Below are 22,313 nucleotides of genomic sequence, written 5' to 3'. Positions count from 1 at the left end.
GGTACAGGAAAAACAGTGACTCAGGCTCACAACACTTTTCAATATCCATGAAAATATTTTCTTTTAAAATCAGAAGAAAAAATTGAACATTTAGATCAAAGAAAAAATTTAAATATATACTATTAAGGTATTAATCTTTATATCAATACAGCCATAAATACCTGTATGTGTGTGTGAGCTTGTGCGTGTGTGTATGTTTATGAATAAGGGACCTATAAAGGCAAAATGCCTAGGGCCCAGGAAAGCTATAATGCTGCCTTGTCTCAAAAATATCCTGTCTTAAATTTCTTTCAATTGGTTTTTAGGTATGCCAGATGCCAAGTTTCCTTTGTCAGCCGAGGAAATTCTCATCTTTTTGCAAGAAATTCTTTCTTTTACCCAATTCCTGTTAGAAAAGTGATTCTTTAGAAGTTTTGATTGCTTTAAATTAATATGTACTCAACTAGGAAGTCTCTCCCGCAAAGTTAATTTTTTAAAGAGAAAAAAGAAGATAGGAGGTGATGAGCACTTTATATGAGACCTTGACAGCTCTCAAGGAAATGCATTCTCCCTTGCTCGCCTCAGTTTGGACTTACGCAAAAGAGACTCTCTCCTCTTTCTTGATTTATTCCACAGCCTTCCAGCAGGGGGAGCGTGGTTCTCAGCCCTAAGCGGCTCGCTCCCCAGCGCCTCAAGGGACCCGTATCCCTATTTGCCCCAAGGTCATAGCTCCTAACCGAGCTTGCCGGCCCAGGGCCGGGGATACCGGTCAGCAACCCTCCGGGCTGGAGACCTCGGCGCGGGTGGGGCCGATGGGGCTGGGCGGAAGGGCTCCGAGGCCAAGGATGCGGTCACAAAGGGGACAGGGGATGAAAGGCACCGGGCCCGGGTCCCGAGCTGTCAGCTCTGCCGCCAGCCTCAGCGCCCCGGAGGGGGATGGGGTGCACGTAGACGCTCCGCAGCCCAGTCCAACCCAGGAGCCCAGGAGCAGCTGCCGCCGCCGCCGCCGCCGCCACGCGCGCAGAGAGCTCGGAGCCTCTTGGCTGCCCAGGGACCGGGGACCCGGGCCGCGGGCCGAGGGAGCCGGGCGTTGGGAGAGGAGCTCTTGAACCTGGCCGAGCGCCCGCCGGGAGGGCGTTCTCCCTGCCCCTGGAGCCTCTCCAGCCCGGCCCGCCCCGAGCGCGGGGAGATCACCTCCGCCTGTCACCTCCTCCCCGCGTCGCCCAGGTCCACCCGGGGCCTCCTCCCCCGGGCCGCCCCCAAGCACGAAGTTGGCGGGAGCCTTATAAAAGCCGGCTACGGCGCGACCCGCGGACACACGTTGCAGGCGCCAGAGCAGCCGCCGTTTAGACCCGCGCCAACTCCTCTGCCCGGACCTACGGCGCGACCATGTCCCATCACTGGGGATACGGCAAGCACAACGGTGAGTGCGGCCGGCGGGCGGCGCGGCGCCCGGGGCCCCGGTACCCGCAGCGCCCGCACCTACTGTTCACCGCTGCCGTCCGGAGCACCCGAGGTTCAGGTGCGCCTCCGGCGCCCGCCCCGCCCGCCGCTCCCAGGCACAGGATGCCCCCAGCACAGATCCCTAGACCACCGTCGAGGAATCCCTGAGTCCCGCTGCGGCGCGCAGGGCCCGGGGAAAGGGGTGCGCAGCCGCAGCCGCGGGACCCACGGACAGCCACTCCAGGGTCACGAGCCGGAGACCATCCTATCCCGACCCAGGAATAAACTAGGAAGGGTTGTAAGGAAACATTTTAGTTGTTGATCGCAGAGAAATTAGGGAACCCCCTTCACCCACCCACCCGCAACTTCATCCTCAGCACCACCTGTGGCTAAGACTCTCAGCACGAACTGTTCCGGGGCATTTTCTTGGGCTGGTCTGAATCCTTTGCGTTGATTTCTGAGTTTTCCCTTCAGCTCTCGACTTCTTATGTTAGGAGGTCACCAGGAACCCGGTTTTATCAGGGCCGCAGATCTGGGTTCTCCCGGGCCAGCAAACGCAAGGGAAAGATGTGTCTGGCGCATCTTTGAACATCTTTAGGGGTTTGGGGATCCCCAGGTCATGGGGATCCTGACCATTAAAGGAGGGGTGCCCGGGCGTGAGCAGTTGACTCTGTCCTTACATCTAGTCCGAGGACTAGAGGAAGGAATTCCGATCTGCTGGAGTGTCCTAAGTGAGCTTGCATATCCCAAATCCTAATCACAAACCCAGTGTCAGTTGCTCAATTTCAGTAAAAGGAGCATAAAAATGGCTAATATTTATATGGCACTCACTACTTGTTCTAAAAGCTTTACATGTATTGATTCTAATTCTCACACCAACCTCTATAAGCTAGATGTTATTATTACCCCCTAATACAAATGAGAAAACTAAGGCACAGATTAAATGTTTTCCCAAAGGTTATTCAGCTGTTCGGTGGTGCCGCCAAAACTGGAGCTGAGCAGTTTGGCTCCAGAGTCATTGCCCTTTTCTAGGGGTCTGCATGTGCCCTTCCCCACACTGGGGAGTTCACACGTCTGTTCTCAAACCCAGGACCCGAGCAATGGCATAAGGACTTCCCCATCGCCAACGGAGAGCGCCAGTCCCCTGTTGACATCCACACCCAGGCAGCCGTTCATGACCCTACCCTGAAGCCTCTGTCTCTTCGCTATGAGCAAGCGACTTCCCGCAGAATTATCAACAACGGTCACTCTTTCAACGTGGAGTTTGATGACTCCCAGGACAAAGCAGGTCAGTGTTTAAAAAATAACTTGTGCAGTTCAGCCAGTAGCTGTTTTCCCAGCTTAACAGGAGCAGCAGCAGGACCCCTGTAATACTACACTCTGATAATCTTCATTAGGTTGCAGTCTCTGAGGAGTAGGCTAATTACTTTGAAGTGGCAGGGGCTGTCTCTCCCTGTAAAATTCCTGGTTTCTATGTAGGGCATTGAATAACTGTGATATGCCTGGGAAAAGTCACAAAAGGCAAGGTGCCCTGGCAACAGAGATCAGCAAAGATGAGATTTGCAAAACTTGAACTTTTAAGACTCTAAAATATTTGTTTCCCAGAATTGATGCCTATCCAAGAAAAAGCACATCCTAGGGTGATCTGCAAGGTAGCAGTGAGAAGAGTGATGGAAACCTAATACTTTAAAATCCTGAAATTCTTGGAAACATTGTAGTTACAAATACTTTCTCAGCATTGGGCTAGTGTGATAAAGGTGGTCGTGTATCTTGGTATCCACCCAGAAATTCATTCCACAAAGGAAAATGTTTTAGAGTTGGTTGGACATACCTGGTCCATTACTGACAAAACCAATTACCATAATTTATTTGTAGTGAGGCTGTTTACAGAGCACCCTTTGAATTGTTCTTTTCTTCTTGCTTAGAAATAGGAGAACAATCCCCTTGATTTTGTTGCCAGTGTCCTATTTTCCTGAGTGCTTTCCTCTGAAGGGCACTGAGTGAATGGAGCTACAAACACATTATGTGTGGTGGTGTGGGAGTCTGGGGGTGGGGGGCAGGGAGCATTGGGGCAAAATGAGGGAAGATAGAGACAACATTCAATAATGCTGTCAGAATGTTGGAGTAATGACCTATAGTACTCACATGGTATATAAATGTAATTATCGTCATTATAATAGAGTTGACTATTCTCTTTCAGTAGCTATCCAAAGTATTCAGTACAGTTTTGAAAAAATTCTTCCTTCCTCCCCTCTTGGGAGTGATAGTAACTTAACCTAAGTTTTTGTTTTCTTAACTGTAAAATTGGAGTAGCAGTATCTATTACAGAGGAAGGATTGAATGGGACAGACATATAAAACCTAGTGCCTGTCACCTAACAATTCCTCAATAAATGACCATTGCTCTTGTCGGGTCTATACACCATTTGACTGCCTTTATTAGGCAATTGCTGTAGCTATTGCACCTCTGATAAGTTTTTTGAATTAAGTTTTTAATTAGCTTTAAAATTACTTCCCATCACTTGATGGCATTTTAAAATCTTACTTTTATATTGTCCCAAACATGCCATTTATTATATTAAACTATGTACTGATTTTATATATGACATTATTACATAGTAATATGTCTTACCATGAATATGTCAAGTTCTGATGGATTTCTACATAAGCAGGAACTGATGAGAGCTAGCCACCTTTGTCTAACTACTTCTGGTGACACATACATTACTAAAGCAACTGGCCATGTTTAGATTGTGAAACAGATGAAAATCAAGTGGTTCAGATAGAGGCTCAAACCCATGTCTTTAGAGACAGAGGTATTATTCACCTAGTTTTATGCAAAAAAACAAAATTCTTACAAATACCACTTATATGTTAAGACAAGCTAGGCATCTTGAGGGCAGGATGGAGTCCTGGTCCCTCTCCTGCATCCCCAGAGGCCATGATGGCGATACCTCAGGTAGAAAGACATAGAAATAATAGACACTGACAGTCACTTTGATAAGTGCAACAAGGAAGTATCCCAAGGAAATATGGAAAGCAGGTTTGGAGTTGGCCTGAGCAAGTCAGAAAAGACTTTTCAGGGTGAATAAAGTTTGTGGTTGAAGGATGAGGCTTGAAGGATTTCAGTTTCTTGGAGGAGACTCCAGACAAAAGGAAGTAGGAAACATGGGAGACTTGAGAGAGCTAGGCAAGAGGTACAGTAAAAACAAGAGGAGTGAATGTTAGAAAGACTTGTTCTCCTTTAAATACGGAAGACTCCTTTGTACTTTTGCCCATATCTCTTCAACATTTGCAGTTGTTTTGATTAAACAGGAAGCATTTTTTTTTCTAGAATACAGAATATATTAAATGCTGATGTTAAGGGAAAACACACCTACAGGATAGAAAAAAGAAAAAAAAGTGAAACAAAACCAATCATACCATGCAGAGAAACACCCTTTAGACTTTTTTTTTAAGATCCTAGACTCTCAAGTTAGAACAAATGGTAGAGATACTCTAGTCAAACCCACTTAAAATAAACATGAAGAAACAGAACGCTCAAGAGTTTAAGTTACTTGCTAATCATCTCCTTCCTAGTTTGTTGGAATGAGACTAAATGGCAACCACTTAAAAATAGAAATTGAATAAGAATCTTTGAAGGACCATCATAGTTAATATTTAGTGTGTTTGTACTTGTACCATGTTTTTAAAAACTGATATATTTTTATGTTCACTTAAGTCAAAAAATAATTTTTCATTTTGGTCACTCAGTTTTTTAAAATGGACAGTTTATCATAGCTTTTTGTTAGGAATTATTTTCATGGTGTTAACATTTTTAGATATCCTTTATTTTCTGTAGTTAAATGCTTCAGTTCATTTACTTCCCCCCTCCACCCCCAGTGAGATTTCAGTCTTCTAGAACTTCTCATAGACTCAGATTTTCAGATGTATCCTAAATGTTATCTTATACCCAAACTTAAATACTTGGGTATAAGGACCTGAACTGGTAGAATTTATTGCTATGTTTAAGCTTGAGAGAAATCTTTTAAAATGCGGAGTTAATAGGCTTTAACTAGAAGCTTGGGTTAAAGCTCTCATCAATCTTCTAAGTTCCTTTAAAAATAAACCACCTTAAATTAATGAAAAATTGTTAATCCTGTTAGGTTTTTTTTTTTAATTATTAAAAAATAAATCTTCCTGCTTGAGATCTTTTATTACATGCTTCATCTGGGATAAAAGAATAGTAGTCAAATTGTTAACTCCTGCTAACTTATTAACTTTTATTAATGAGTTTAAAACTCTCCTGCTTTATAGCAAAGTTAGAGGCAAATATCTTTGAAAAACCAATGTTCGAATTATTGGGCCAACCCATATACAACTCTCACATCATTTCTGCTTTTAGAAATTGGAATATTTTTATCTGTTTTTATTATTTCAAGAAAGAGAAGGAAGGAAGCTGAGTTCACCTGTGCTCATTTCAAGCAGATCATTGTTTGTATGATATAATGGATCGTCATACAAGATTCCTGCTTGATTTTCAGAGACTTGCTTTTGAAGCTTTAACATTTTCCTTTTACAAACAATTATAAGTTAAAAGGAAACAGAACAACAAAAAATGGAAGGGCTTGTCCTGCCTACTGCTAATGGTGTGAACAGAACCCTAAACTTCTATAAAACTGACAAAAGCATCCTAGACACTGTATTTAATAATGTTCATGTCAAAGAGTTACTTTTTTTTTACTCTCGTACAATTACCATAAACCTGAAACTGAAAATTTCTGTTCTCTTGAATCTTAATTGTGCTTACACTAGTGAAAGTGACAGCTAAACATTTCACTACATAAAAAGAAATGGAATGTGGGTGTCTATTTCTCAGATTTGTCTACACTGACATTTGTTTTTTTAACCTTAGTAGGTAGCCCTAGGATTATTGACCACTGTCGAAAAACCAAAACCGATTTAATAAATTTCAAATTATTCACCTGCTAGAAATGTGTTTTTAGTAGACTTATTCATTTACTTCATTAATAGGAAATCCCTTAAATTTTAGTTTTAAACTAAGGATTATTGGGAGTAGTTTATTTATATTTTGGATTTAGGAGAGATTATTGACATTCACTAAGGTCTTTAGTTTGTTATTTGGATGCATCTTATATTAAGTAATAATAAAGTGATTAAGAAGGAAAAAAAATTTTAACATTAAATTTTTAATTTATATAAGTATCTAATTTGTTTCAATATTACTGGAATGAATCTCTTACTTTTCACAAGTAATGTATAATTTACATAAGTAATATGTATAAGAAGACAGATTATAATATTACATTTAGTGCTTATTTTGTGTTTTATATATAGTATGTATAATTGATGGAAGACCATAAAAGTTAAACTCTTCTGGGGCTCTTGGTTTTGAGATTTGGATTTAAATTAAGTTTGGAGAAGTCTTGAACAAGACATTGAGTCTTTGAGTAGAAAACCCCATTTATGTATCTCTATCACTTGTGGAAAAAACATTTCTGTGGTACAAGAGGTGATTGACTCTTCAGAGCCCCACTAACAGATTTTACAGAGGAAAAAAGAAACAATTTTTTAAAAAGAATATCAGCAATTTCTGATATTCTTTAAAATTATTTTTGCATTAGAAAAACAGGTTTTATTTTAAACTGGGGTAGTTTAGAAAATGGCTTGGAGCAATCAAATTAAGTAAAAAAATAAGTAGATCCAGAATATTGTGTAAGCTCCATCTTTAACCTTGTCTTTCCTATTTCTCAAATAAAAAGATGTATGCTACCTATATTAGAGTTTATGGCAATTTATTATTATAACAATGTTTTGAGGGGTTTCATTGACTAAACTCCATGCTAAGAATTTGCTGAGGAATGACCAATTAGTTGAAGAGGACCAGAAATGCTGCTTTTTGTAGCAATTAAACTTCAAGAATTTAATACCTTTCCTAAATACAGTAGGCTTCTAATCTACATAGCAACATAGTTTTATTTTAACAGGAGTTCAAACAGGTATCTGGGAATAATAGATTAGCCCTGAAAGTGTTTAATCTTTGAACTTAGAGTGTTTCTTTTTTTTTTTTTTTAGTATTAGAAAACCTTATTTAATAAAAGCTCATATACTCTTGCCTAATTCTAAATCTCTTCTGAAATATGATCAGTTATCTCAGATGCTTACTATGGTTTTATTTAACTAATTTTGCCATTTGGTAGAATTAATGATGTTACAAATGGTTTTTATGATCAGCCAGTTAGTTAGTAGTTTAAAAAAGTTATTATAAAGGAATTAATTTTGGTATCAATTTACCTTATAAACATGTATTTTGTTTTAAGGGTATATATAATTATGAAAAATGGGAATTCCTTCATTTTGGAAAAAGTCTATTTTGGGGATATAAGGATAATTCTTTCCTTATCAGATTTAGAAAAACACTTTTACAATAAAAGTTAAGTTTCAAGAGATGTGATATTATCAGAATACATCCAAATTCATGTTTCTTAATAGATCTGTAATGTAATACCATTTATAATTTGTTCTCTTTCTTTTTTTTTATTCTTTTCTTCTCCTGGCCTATTGTAAGGCAGATCTGGCAGCCAGAGGTTGTATCAGGAGCCATAGAAAGGCCTGACTGCTTAAGTATCTTCCAGCCAGCTTTATCTTTTCTTTGAATAGATGAATGGGTATTGCTGCCATCTAAGCATATTTAGGTGAAGTTGAGCGAACAAACTTTTTGTAGAGACTTTGTCCCTTGGTTTTACAAAGCCAAAATTAGTTTGGGCTCATTACTCTGTGGAATTATAAATCAAAGCTAATAAAATACACTTATAGCAAAAGGTGTTCTAATCCCAGTTCTAGAGAAATAAAATTGAAGTAGTAGAACTAAACTAATTTTAAAAGCTTGTATCAGTTAAGTCCCATTAATACATATAAATTAGGTAAAAGGCTTTTTGGAGGGAATGGGGGAAACAGTGATTTCTTACTATTTTAATCCTCTCTTAAGACACAGCTCATTAATTATCTACAGATAGACTATAGTCTAAGAATGTGATTTCTAATATGGATTTAAGTGTAATAAAGTTACATTAATATCAGAACAGTAGAATCATGGGATGGTTATTAAAGTTAGAATTTCAAGAAAGCATTATGCACTGCGTCTCACAGATAATCAGTCAATTCTTAGTGAAGTAGTAAATAATTGGAGGTATCCATTCTACAAATGAGCAAATTAAGATCAGAAAGTCAAATAGAACATTTTAAGGGTATAAAGCTAATTAGTAGCAGTGACAATCTGCTGTGTAAGGAAAATTGTAAGCCTGTGTAAGGAAAAAGCCTGTGTAAGGAAAATTGATTTTATGTTGTTAAGCTCAAGGGAATGATTATTGTTTCACAAATTCTGGTAAGAACTGGTATCAGAGGTTAGCAAGGCCGGCTGAAGGTCAGTCACTGGTCCGTGGCAGAGGAGAGATTCCTCAGCTTGCAGGTGTGCAGCAAACCAGCACTGACGAGTAGCTGTGGGCACTTCCTCACTGATTCACAGAGGAATTCATAGTTCCCCTGAAAATTTCCTCTCTCTGAACCTGAACCTGAACCTATGAGGAGGCCCCAAAAAAATCTGGAAGAGAAGTGCCACTGTGCTCAGAAAACAGATGGGAAAAGCATCCATCCTTCAGTCAACACAAGTGAGGAAAAAATAAAACAGTTGAAATGATCCTCTTCAGCTCTGTAGACTAAACCTGAGTCTAGATTGAATTTTCAGAGTGAAAATGTTGGTTCAGGCATAAATTTAGTACTATAAAATGGGATTAAAGATTGTAATATTCAGTAGTGTGTGTTTCATGTGCATGTGTATGAGTGTGTGTGTACGTAAATGTGTGTGTGTGTGTGTGTATATATATATATATATATATATTTTAATTTTAGTGCTAGAAGGAGGACCCCTCACTGGCACCTACAGGTTGATTCAGTTTCACTTTCACTGGGGTTCATCTGATGAGCAAGGTTCTGAGCATACTGTGGATAAAAAGAAATATGCTGCAGAGGTAAGATACACTTTTTTTCTTTCAAAAGCTTAATTTGGTAAACTCAAACCCCCTATTTTACAGAGGACCTTCACATTTGCTTTTTATAACTTTTATTTGTGATATTACGATTAATACTGCAAAACTTTCTCTAAGACCTCCATTTGCACAAAATTAATAAATTCAAATTGGAGGATCCTGTTTTAATGGAAATCTAGAAATAAACTTTCTGTCTTTCCTCAAAAGTATGCAACTCTTTTTCTTAGAGTTGTTGAAGGAATCACTTGATATTATGCCAATTAGAATTAAAATACGAGTTTAGATTTAAAATTATCCACATTTTCACTCTCTTTAGTAACCTCTAGCTGTGAAGAAAAGATCGCTAGATAGCTGTGTAGGCTTTTATTATGTAAATCATTTGTTGTTTGTGGTTTTGTCTCCTACTTTAGCTCCACTTGGTTCATTGGAACACCAAGTACGGGGAGTTTGGAAAAGCAGCGCAACAGCCTGACGGTCTGGCTGTTTTGGGTATTTTTCTGAAGGTTAGTTGATGGCCCAATTCTTTTTATTCCCTGTTTGCAAAAAAGATTAACTGGACAGAACATTCATAACAAATAGGACATTCTACAAAGAGCCTAGGAAATGCCTTTGGCTCTGAAGTATTTTCAGGCTTATTTTCCCGTGCATCTGCTAGTAGCAGTAGAGATGGGGGACAAAATTGCAGAGGTATTTCATAGGTACCATTTGGATGTAAATGTGAAGGGTATATACATGTGAAATGTGAAATGAGAAAGAGGCATATTTTGGATGAATACTAGTATTTTTCTTTTCATTCAACCTTAAGCTAGATAGTACTATTTTATGATAGTGCTAAATTAAGACCAAGTTTTGGAGAAGTGAAGGACAGTGACTCCATATTGGAGAATTCAGGCAACAAGAGTAGGACATACAGGTTGAGCTGCCCTCTGGATAGTTGTCAACCCAGTGGAGAAAGGTCTGGGCTGCAGATTCATGATTCTGGAAATCCTGTGTCAAGGTGGAAGCTACAAGTGTATATGAAATCATCCGAGGAAAGCATGAAGAGGGAGGATAAAACTGCTCAGCAAGCAACCCTAAGAAACTTCAAACTGTAAGGAAAGATGCTGATTAAATGACTAAAAACGAATACAGGAGTCAAGGGAGATTTGGGAGGCTGGAGAGCAAGAGGAAAGCCAAAAGAGGGGAGAATTTTTAAAAGGAGGGAAGATGATAGCACAAAATCCTGCATGAAGCTTAAAGTAAGCACGTGAACAGTGCTCTTTGCTTTGGCAGTTGGAGATCACTGGTGACAATTGAGAAGGTAATTTCAGGGGAACTACAGGGGCAGAAGCAGAAGGAGGTTGTCAGTGAAAGAAGGGAAATCAAACTAAGACTGATGGGTGGCGTGTAACAAATGGTGAGTTTTGGTTTGCTATTTGGAGAAATTTTACCATAGAACTGCCCTAATTAAAAGCTGGTGTAGTGCCAACTGGAATACACTATCTTGTCCCTTGTCTCTTTCTATAGATTGGTGATGCTAAACCAGGCCTCCAGAAAGTCGTTGATGTGCTGGATTCCATTAAAGCAAAGGTATAGTTGAATTTTTTGCCACCTGAATAAGGTACCTATTTTCCATACCCCACTCATTTTTGAAAATTCTTTTGCTCAAATTGAGTAGTCTCGGTTTGACGTGTGGTGCTCAGATGAGCAGTTAATAAAGGTAAAATGTTGCTTATGCGTTTATTTAACTTATCTTCAACCCAAAGTTGATCCTAATACTCGTATAATTTTAAGACTTGTATTTATTTAATGTTGCTTCCCATCATTTGAATATCCATATGCAAGAGTCAGAGAAAATCATGATTGCAAGGAGGCTGAAAGATCATCTGGTGAAATTATTCACTCATTCATACAGCAGATATTTGCTGAGTACTTACTACATTCTGGTCACTTTGTTAATCTAGGAAATACAGTGGTGAACATGACAAGTCAAGTCATGCTTTGTGGAGATTTATATTCTATGACCTCTTTGAATTCATGTTTAAATCCGCTCCACAGCACAGTTGTGCTGAGGTCATGGAACATCTGCTTATAAATACTACCATCAGCAGTAGCAACCTGGCTTTATAAAACTCATCCTCAAATTGAAGCAGCATCTATCTTCTGAAATGCTTACCTGTTACCCTGAGCTTGACTCCCTTGATTCACATAGAATAAACCTGATCCTACAACACTAATTCAAAAAGATATATGCACCCCCTCGTTCACTGGAGCATTATTTACAATTGCCAAGATAGAAACAGCCTAAGCATCCAGTAACAAATAAATGTATAAAGAAAATGTGGTATATAGATAGATAGATATAATGGATTCAGCCATAAAAAAGAATGAAATCATGCCATTTGTGACAACATGGATGGACCTTGAGGGCATTAGGCTAAGTGAGATAAGTCAAAGAAAGAAAGACAAATACCATATGAACTCATATGTGGAATCTAAATAAGCAAAACAAAACAAGCAAACAAACAAAAAACCAACTCAAAAATACAGAGAATAGATTGGTGGTTGCCAGAGGTGGGGGTGAGGCCAAAATGAGTGAAAGGGGTCAAAAGGTACAAATTTTCGGTTATAAAATAAGTCGTGGGGATGACTTATAAATAAGTCAAAATAAGTACTATATTGTCTATAGTTAATAATACTGTATTGCCTACTTGAAAGTTGTGAGGAGTATATTTAAAAGTTCTTAACACAAGAAAAGAAAATTCTGTAACTATATATGTTGACAGGTGTTGACTTATCGTGGGTGATCATTTCACAACATATTCAAATATTGAATCTTTACATTGTATTCCTGAAACTGATATAACATGTCAATTATATCTCAAAAAAAAAAAAAAAAAAAACGGAAACAAAGCAAAACCTGATCTTCCTTCCACTTGACCCTATTCTCTATCAGCCTTTTACCTACCCCCAGGCTAATTATCTTTAGTTCCCTTTAACTAGTCTTACATGACAGTTGTGTCTTTGTAGCAAACTTGTCACTCTTCCAGTAACCCTTTCCTGTTGCTTCTGTTGCTCTAAAAGCATGGTGTCCAGAACTGAATACAGTTCTTCAGTTCTGACCTAGCCATCAAATAGGACAGCAAGACAATTACCTCCTCGTCAAGGATACTATATATTTTCTGTTACAGCAACCTAAAATTGCCTCATTTCAGTGGCAGCAATTTCACTTTAAATACTGGCTATGATCAATGAATGACTTAAAGAAAACTATAAGGGATTATTTTAGAGCAGGGGTCCCCATCTCCCGGCCACAGACAAGTCCGTGGCCTGTTAGGAACTGGGCCACACAGCAGGAGGTGAGTGATGGGCAAGTAAGCAAAGCTTCATCTGTATTTACAGCCGTTCCCCATAGCTCACATTACCGCCTGAGCTCCGCCTCCTTACAGATCAGTGGTGGCATTAGATTCTCATAGGAGTGCAAACCCTACTATGAACTGCACATGCGAGGGATCTAGGTTGCACACTCCTTATGAGAATCTAATGCCTGATGATCTGAGGTGGAGCTGAGGCAATGATGCTAGCACTAGGGAGTGGCTGCAAATACAGATTATCATTAGCAGAGAGGTTTGACTGCACAGAGACCATAATAAATCAATTGCTTGCAGACTCATATCAAAATCCTATCAGTGGGTGTCAAGTGAAAACAAGCTCAGGGCTCCCACTGATTCTGCATTATGGTGAGTTGTATAATTATTTCACTATATATTACAATGTAATAAAGAAACAAAGTGCACGGTAAATGTAATGTGCTTGAATCGTCCCCAAACCATTCCACCCCCTCCCCTGGTCCGTGGAAAAATTGTCGTCCACGAAACCAGCCAAAATGGTTGGGTACCTCTGTTTTAGAGGACAAGGTGAGAAAATGGATAGGTGAAATTAATAGTCAGGTTCTCTTGCTCATATCTGCCAGTCTAAATTTCCATGTCAAATGTCTTCTGTTAATTTGTTTTATTCTGTTTTCTGGTGAACATGGAACTTCTCTTCAAAAAAATTGAAAGTTTTCTGGGTACCAGAGGGGAATATTTCTGTTTCCTATTCTCCTGCCTCCCCCCTACTCTGATCATGTGACATTTCTAACACATGTATTTCCTTGTTCCAGGGTAAGAGTGCCGACTTCACTAACTTTGATCCTCGTGGCCTCCTTCCTGAAAGCTTGGACTACTGGACCTACCCTGGTTCACTGACCACCCCTCCTCTCCTGGAAAGTGTGACCTGGCTCGTGCTCAAAGAACCCATCTCTGTTAGCAGTGAGCAGGTCTGTTTGCTAAAGTCAAGTGAAGCATTTAGTCCAGGCAGAAGGACTTGGCCTTTGGAGTCAGACAGACCTGGGCTTTAATCCTCCTCCTCATGCTTCTAGCTGTGCAACTAGTGCCAACAACAGTGCTTAGCAGATATAATCAGCTCTCAATAAGTATTTGTTGTTGTTAACTATATCCTTAGGCAGTTTTTTCTTTTTTACTCTAAAGTTGGATAAAATTGAAGATTACATGAGAAAGGTGTCTGTCACCTAATAAATGCTTTTTTTGTAAGCTATGAAGAAACTGAGGCTGGGAACAAAGAGATTTTATATTCAAGGGTGTATAGGAATGGGTGATAATTCCCAGCCTACTGCTCACTCACCTAAGAGCTTACTGCAGTATATTTATGTCAGAATACATTTCTGGATCCTGACAAAGGCAAGAGTCATCCCTTAGAGAAAATATGTCTATTAAAAGTCATTCCAGGTTGCTTTAGCAGCTTAGACCAGATACACATTTCCTATACAGTGTAATTTGTGCTGTTCGAGTGATCAGTGCATGCAGTGACCATGGCTGTGCCTGTTACAGTAGTTGGCTTACATGAAGTTGACTTCCTGGGGGGTGATCGAGGGAATATTAGTGGACCAAAGAGATCAGGTTCAAGGCTATTGATTCATGGGCAGCTACATTACTTCCCAAACCACCCTTCTTCATTTAGATCAAGTCATGCTTAAGGAAAGGGAAGTGCCAATTTGCAAAAACAACCTCAAAGAAGAAAGAAACCGGTTGAGGGCTGCCTATGTCACATCACTGTGCCAGGAACTGACACAAATTTAATAGGGAATCAAAATTAACCAATGATAAGGATTTGAAATCCCAGCTTGGGCAGATTCATTCCTGTGTCTCTATAAATTTAAGAAAAGATGTCAGCCCATCATTCGGCCCCGGAATTTGCAGATCCGGGATCACTTCATCTAATTGTACAGATGCTGTCGTTTATCTTCCCTGGGGTAGAAAACCAAACCTTAATTGGGATCTAGAATTGTTATTATTACTTTACATCTCAGAATTATTTTATAGGCTTTTGATGTTTGATTATAGAATTAAAAGAGGAAAAAAAACAAGCTCACCAAAAATTTCCTTTCAAATGACAGCAAAATTTTGTGTGTATTTTATAGAAATTGATTTGTTGTATAAAAGCATATATATGTGATCTATATGTGATTATATATCTATTGGGAATCAAATTAAATTTTGAACATTGCAACATGGAACTATGAATATTGAGGAATGTATTTCAAGATTTAACACAAACACATAATTGAATACTCCTGTGAAACTTTTTTTTTTAATTTTTTCATCTTTGATTTTGTCTTTTAGTTATCGAAATTCTGTACCCTTAACTTCAACGCAGAGGGCGAACCTGAAGACCTGATGGTGAACAACTGGCGTCCGACTCAGCCACTGAAAAACAGACAAATCAAAGCTTCCTTCAAATAAAATGGTCCCAGAGCCCATGTCCAGTGAAGAGTCTTTGGGTTTCCCTTTAGCTAAGCACAAGTCTACCTTGGTGAATTGGACCCTGGCTGCTTTGTATCTATTTGGTTTTCTAGACCCTTCTAGACCTGACGTGCTTACTACTAAAATGTGAAAACCTAGACCAATTGTCAGGCTTGACAGAATTGCTGTGACTGGTGCTTTGCTTATGGTAGTAGCCTTTTTGTAACAGAGAATAATATAAGGAGTAGAAGAAAAGTACCTTGACTTTGTCTGTAGCACGTGGGCTAATGAGCATTCACGATTGTTCACTAAAATGCTATTTTTAAAACATAAGAAAGTAGGATGATTGAATGCAAAGCCGTATAATGAGATAAATTGAGCTGTGTAATTTAATCAGGTAAAATAGTCATGATCCTATGTAATATAAATCAGATAAAATAAATGTTTGTGGTTCCAATATGGTAAATTAAAGAAAAAATTTTTAATTCTTATATATTTGTAGCAATGTTATGTTAAATATGAATTATGTTGTAATTTAGTGACTTTTGAAATATAGGGATGTAAATGAAGTATTATCTGTAAAGATTGTTATAGTTGTGATACAGAGTATATTTCCATTCAAATAATATATCATAACTTAATAAATATTGTATTTTAGATATATTCTCTAATAAAATCTGGAATTCTATTTTGGGTTATTTTATTTTATTCTGGGCAGTGGGTAATAGTGGAGGAGCAGATGTGTACTTTTATAATTCATATTAATTCACTGTTAATAATAAGCCATCATAATTGACTTTCTCATAATTGATGGAGTCTCCATAAAAGGAAAACCCCTGAAGGTCATTTATTATTTGCCAAGCACTGTTTTAAGTGACTTGTGAGCACTCACTCATGTGATCTCCATGAGGACTGATCCTGCAAAGGAGAGAGGAAGTGGTGATATGAACAGCAGAAGGGGGGTGGGGGGATGTCCTGAATCAACACATGCTCCCTGGAAATACAATAAATAAAAATCCATTTTATTCAAAAAGGGAATCCAAGTGGTACCCAGAAGTAAAAGAGTCATTTGAATCTTAGGAAGGTAAATTACCCTATTACAGGTAGGAAGAAGAGTGGATAGATGAAATGCCAATCTCCTACTACTATGGCTGTTTTGGATCTAGCTCTGTGCCAGGACCATGGGATGTTTGGCTAATGAGTTATTATGGGAAGCCAAATTTAACACATAACTCAGGTTCCACACTTCGAGGCACAAAAACTCTTTGTTAACAGAGATAGCAAACTCTCTAAATTCACTCTCACCTGCTTTCCTAAGGAACTAAGCTGAGTTTTCTGCAGAAGAAAGATCACAAGCTTTGGAGTTTGATGATTTGTTTTGAATCCCAGCTCTTCTCAACCTCTCTGATCCTGAGTGTAAAAAGAGAATAACACCCAGGATATTCATAATTATATGGGGTAATGTCTGGTGTATAAGAGGTGGTCGAAAATAACACATTTTAAATGTGTTGTGTGTATGTGTGTGTGTGTGTGTGTGTGTGTGTGTGTGTGTATGAGTCTGTCAACTTAGTTTCCTGGAACAATGTTTCTCCTCTAATTTGTTGTTTATTGCTTTGAGTATGGAACCCACAAAGCCAACCTTAAACAGAATCGTGTATGAACTAACGCAAGAGGGAGGAGATATGGGGATGTATGTATACGTATAGCTGATCCACTTTGTTATACAGCAGAAATTAACACACCATTGTAAAGCAATTATACTCCAATAAAGATGTTAAAAAAAATCCCTTATTTTTCAAATCAAAAAAAAAAAAAAGTAAATACTCCAGGTGAGCTGCAGAGGGCCTCTTCTAAATATGAAGAGTTTAATTTGTGTATATTTTTACATATTGGTTTTCAGTTATATATGGAAGCAGAAACTTGTCAACAACTGAGTTCTATATATAGATGAATTATGATGTTCTTGGTGCCTAATAAATGATCTCTATATTCTGCAATGAAAACATTTTATATCACTTTCAGCTGGGATTAAATGTAATCAGGAGACATTTTCTTGAATTTTTTTTGAGAAACAAAAAGCTTTCACAAATTATTCTAATTTATACCAGTGCTTTTCAGATGTTCCATCAAAATATTCCTTAAAGCAGAGAAGAAATTCCTTAGGCACAGTTTGGAGTGGATCATTGCTTCTTTAAAGTCTCATGTTTTACTAAATTTACTAAAAATTTCCATTCTACTCTGTATTATAGCCATGTTCATTTTTTTTTTTTTTTTTTTTTGCGGTACACGGGCCTCTCACTGTTGTGGCCTCTCCCGTTGCGGAGCACAAGCTCCGGACGTGCAGGCTCAGTGGCCATGGTTCACGGGCTCAGCTGCTCCGCGGCACGCGGGACCCTCCCGGACCGGGGCACGAACCCGTGTCCCCTGCATCGGCAGGCGGACTCTCAACCACTGTGCCATCAGGGAAGCCCAGCCATGTTCATTTTTAACATAAAATGTTTTAACTGGCTCATTACAATTAATAAAATTGGCACTGGAGCAGTGTTTATCCTGCAACTTATTGTCACCTCTGGTTATCAGGTGTACCTGCTGGGACCCAGGTAGCCCCAGTTTGAGAAGTACTAATAAAGTAATGTTGGGAGGCAGGAAACAATTTAATGTTAACTATTGAGGATTTTGATTATATAATATTTATTTCTCCAAGGACAACTGTTAGTTTTAAATGGTGTTCACCTTGACACCTTAATGCAGCAGTCCCCAACCTTTTTGGCACCGGAGACCGGTTTCTCGGAAGACAATTTTTCCACAGACCACTTGGGGGGGATGGTTTGGGGATGATTCAAGTGCATTACATTTATTGTACACTTTATTTCTATTATTATTACATTGTAATATATAATGAAATAACTATACAACTCACCATGATGCTGACAGGAGGTGGAGCTCAGGCAGTAATGCAAGCGATGGGGAGCGTCTGTATATACAGATGAAGCTTCACTTGCTCGATTGCCCGCTGCTCACCTCCTGCTGTGCAGCCCGGTTCCTAACAGGCCACCAACTGGTACCTGTCCATGGCCCGGGGTTTGCGGACCCCTGCCTTAATGGATATCGTAATTGGTATAAGTATGTTTACATTTTTTAAAGTATATTTGAATTTTTCTTTTGCATTTCACTAATAGGATTCTAACTCAGTTATTCTCACTGAATAAAAAGAAGGGAAGTAACATAAATGATACTGTAGTAGGCATACAGGGGCCCTCCAAAGATGCCTACATCCCAAAATTGTGAATATGCTACCTTACATTGTAAAAGAGACTTTACAGATTTGATTATATTAAGGATTTTGAAATGAGGTGATTATCCTGAACTATCCTCATGGGCCCATTGTAATCACTAGGGTTATTATCAGAGGGAGACAAGAAGGTCAGAAGCAGAGGAAGGAGATGGGGCAACAGAAGCAGAGACTGGGTTGATGCAGCCACAAGCAAGGGAAGCTGGCAGCCTCCGGAATCTGGAAGAGGCAAGGAACAGACTCTCCTCTGGAGCCTCCAGAACCAGCCCTGCTGACACCTGGATTTTAGCCCTGTAAGGCTCACTTTGGACTTCTGACCTCTAGAAAGGTGAAATAATAAATCTGTTGTTTTATGCCATAAGTTTGCGGTGATTTGTTATAGCAGCAATGGGAACATAATACAGATGCAGGAATTATATGGAAAATCCATATGAAAATAAACTGTGAATAGCCAAAAGTTTACCTGTCCAGCCTTGGAGCCCTGGTAGAAATCATTCCTTGGCCTAGAATGTTCCTCCTCTCCATCCCTAACTGTGAAATCTTACCCGTCCTTGGATGCCAAGCTCTAACATCAACTCTTAACATCAACCCCCAATCTCTCATTCAGAAGAGTTTGTGATTCTATGGCTTCTAACACCAGTACCCTTCTCCACCTGGACTGCAATCGTGACACATCTGTCTCCCTTCCAGCCTTGAAAGCCCCTGGAGGGCAGCTTTTGTTTCACTGCTGAGCTCTGTGTACATAGCTGGTGTTTGGCAAACATGTGTGGGATGGAATTAATCAGGAAAAGCCTTCTGAGGGGAGTGAACTTTGTCCTAGATCTGAAATGAGTCAAGTGGGTGGGTGTTGGAAGATGCCCTGCTCTCAGACGTGCACTCTGCACTTTGTGTAGCTCTTTATTTACTACATTGTGTAGCTCTTTATTTACTACATTTACAAAATGTAGCTCTTTATTTACTAAGGCTCATCTCATCTTCCCCAGGCCCACCCTCATCCACAATGCTCTGTGTAGTGGTGGTGGGGTGGTTGAAAACTCAAACCTGCCACCAAAGAGCATCTCAATCTATTCTGGTTTGAAGCAGATTTTTAAAGGTTTTCTATCTCTTAATTCCTCACCAGGCCGCTCAAACGGCATGCCTGGGTGACTGGAGCAGGCCTGGATCCGTAAGAGGTCCCCTAGGTGCTAGATGGCCTCTGCCGTGGGGTGGCCTGCCTAGGCTGGCCCTGACCTCAGTCTGTGTCTGCTGACACTTGTTTCATCTGGTCTTTGGAGGTGTCTATAGCTGAATCTATCCCCACCACTGCCCCGATTGCAAAGTCCTGTACTCTCCCATTGTAGCCCTAGGAGAGTGTCCAGGTGAATGCTGTTTCCAAAAGGGAACAGAGTATAAGGGAAGCCCCTTTCACACAGGAAGAATCAAACAGAGACAGCCTCCCTCTTCTGACCCAGGTACTGGGGGCCTTGCTTTCCCCTCATCACCCAGATTTGACCCTGAAAGAAGGTGGCAGTGAGGATGAGGACATTGGTACCTGACCTCTTTTTTAGCTTCCCCTCCCATTCTCCTCTTTACACTGGTCAGAAAGGTAGTCTGTCTCTTCTTCATATGTGATGGGGCTGCCCTTATACTGTTTTCTTCTGGAAGCAATATTCACCAGGACCCTTCCCCACAGTCATAACAGCAGATAAAATGCACATAAAGAAAATTGGTTTCACCAGTAGAGGAAGGTCTATCAGAAAATATTTCAAAATTACTATCGTTGTTATACCTAGCAATATGTTGTTATGGAGACTTCAAGAGCTCTCTTTAGCCTAATTGGTAAAAATCTAGACGATATTTAATTTGTGTTTCTTCCCCTTTTCTCTCCATTCTCTCTCTGTCCTGAAACCCTACCTTCATTATGAAGTAAATAGTGCTTAAATAAGTCAACGACACGTAGCATCATTACTTTTCTTCTAATATTTCTAACAATTTGATGGAATGAAACAAGAGAAAACTCTGTAGTCTCTGGTACTGAAAGGTTTATGTTTAACAAGTAGAGAATCACACAACTTCCTTTATATGTGTGACACCCTAGGGTCGGATGGTCTTTCTGTGGGATTTGGGGGAGAATCACATCACCAGGATACCTGATGGAGTTATATTCTGCAGAGCAGCATGGTGGCTCTGCTACTGAGGACTTGCCTTACAAGTTTACATGGTCTATTATGCTTGGAAGGAGGCTCAGCCCTCAGCCCCAGGGGCCTGCGGTTGCTTGTGGAGAGAGTGGGCCCAGTGCAGTCCCCACCCCCTGCACACTTTCCTCCACGGGGACTGGAACTGCCGGCTTCTACCGGATGTCCCCAGTGTTTTTGAAAGATTCCCCAGTGTTTTTAGAGAAGACAATGTTCCTGGACTTCCTCTTAGAAGAATGATTCTGGCTTGTGTGGCAGAGGCCAGCACACCCTCCCAAGCAGGGCTCTCCAACACTCAGTCACTAGTCTGTCTTTCTCTCCCTCCCTTCACTCCACCTGAGTTTCTCCTTTGTAAAAGTTTTCAAGTCTGTGTGCTTTGTTGTCTGAAGTTTATTCTCAGAAAGTTCTGGCAGGAGGTATGATGCCTTTCAGTTCTGAGACCTGTGCATATATATAGAATTTCAAAACAATTTTTGTTAAACATACACCCACACACAGAGTGACTGGCAACTTAACAAAGATTAAAATGATAAATTTTATGTGGATTTTATCACAGTTTTTTAAAAAGTCAAATATAAATTCCTTTTACAATATCCACTGTTTCATTATTCACTTCTCCCCTGTCAGTTGAAAACAGGCTCAAAAGAGAAGAGACATTTACAATCTCACTTGAAAGATGGATGGGTCCTTAAACAAGATTGTGGCACCAACATGAGCAGGATTGAAAGGCAGCAAATGTTGTGGTTAATCATAATGGATTGTCTAGATTTAATGCCTGGCTTTTTGTCTCTTAGAGCATAAAGTGGGGCAAGTTATTTAATCTCTTTAAATCTCCTTTTCCTCATCTGTAAATTGAGGATTATAATACTAGCTGTCACATAAGGTTTTTGGAAGATAATCCATGTAAAAGGAATACTATCATGCTTAGAAAACAATAAAATATATCAGCTAGGGGCTTCCCTGGTGGCGCAGTGGTTGAGAGTCCGCCTGCCGATGCAGGGGACACGAGTTCGTGCCCCAGTCCGGGAAGATCCCACATGCTGTGGAGCGGCTGGGCCCGTGGGCCATGGACGCTGAGCCTGCGCGTCCGGAGCCTGTGCTCCGCAACAGGAGAGGCCACAACAGTGAGAGCCCTGCGTACCGAAAGAAAAAAAAAAAAAAAAAAAAAAAATATATATATATATATATATATATATATCAGCTATGACAAGTAAGAAGTTATAGACCCCAAAAGTGACTAAAGATGAAAAGTCTTCAGTATTAGTCCAACTCAGACCAGGCTGCTGCTTGCAAACAGCTGTGAATGACTCCGTATGTCATCTTTCCTCTCTTTCTCCTAGGGATCAGGATGCCACCTGTGCTGCATTCTTCGACAATGCGCCCAAGAATTCATGTGTGCCCTGATTGTTCTGTGAAGTACATACTAGATGAATGAAGAACAAGCTTTTTTCCCCTTTGCTTCAAAGTCTACAGAGCCCTTATGCAACCAGAAAAGGAAATAATGAATCCATTTCAGATTGACATTTTTACTTGTTTTAAATGTAAACAAGTAAAAGGGGGAGATTAACTACTATAGAGAGCACTTTCTTAGCTTATCTTAG

General features: G+C 39.8%; 1 protein-coding gene across 1 annotated transcript; it reads left to right on the top strand.

Moving 5' to 3' along the window:
• The first annotated feature begins 1,217 nt into the window (after nucleotides 1-1,217).
• On the top strand, nucleotides 1,218-15,934 carry CA2 (carbonic anhydrase 2). Its single transcript, XM_067711955.1, has 7 exons — nucleotides 1,218-1,402; nucleotides 2,513-2,710; nucleotides 9,330-9,448; nucleotides 9,877-9,969; nucleotides 10,973-11,035; nucleotides 13,608-13,763; nucleotides 15,127-15,934. The coding sequence occupies exons 1-7, from the start codon at nucleotides 1,369-1,371 to the stop codon at nucleotides 15,244-15,246; spliced, it is 783 nt and encodes a 260-aa protein (XP_067568056.1). The 5' UTR covers nucleotides 1,218-1,368; the 3' UTR covers nucleotides 15,247-15,934.
• Nucleotides 15,935-22,313: the final 6,379 nt, after the last annotated feature.

Source organism: Pseudorca crassidens, chromosome 17, assembly GCF_039906515.1.
Source record: "Pseudorca crassidens isolate mPseCra1 chromosome 17, mPseCra1.hap1, whole genome shotgun sequence".
NCBI lineage: Eukaryota > Metazoa > Chordata > Mammalia > Artiodactyla > Delphinidae > Pseudorca > Pseudorca crassidens.
The sequence above is the reverse complement of the archived record's forward strand: the minus strand, read 5'-3'. Positions and strand labels throughout refer to the sequence as shown.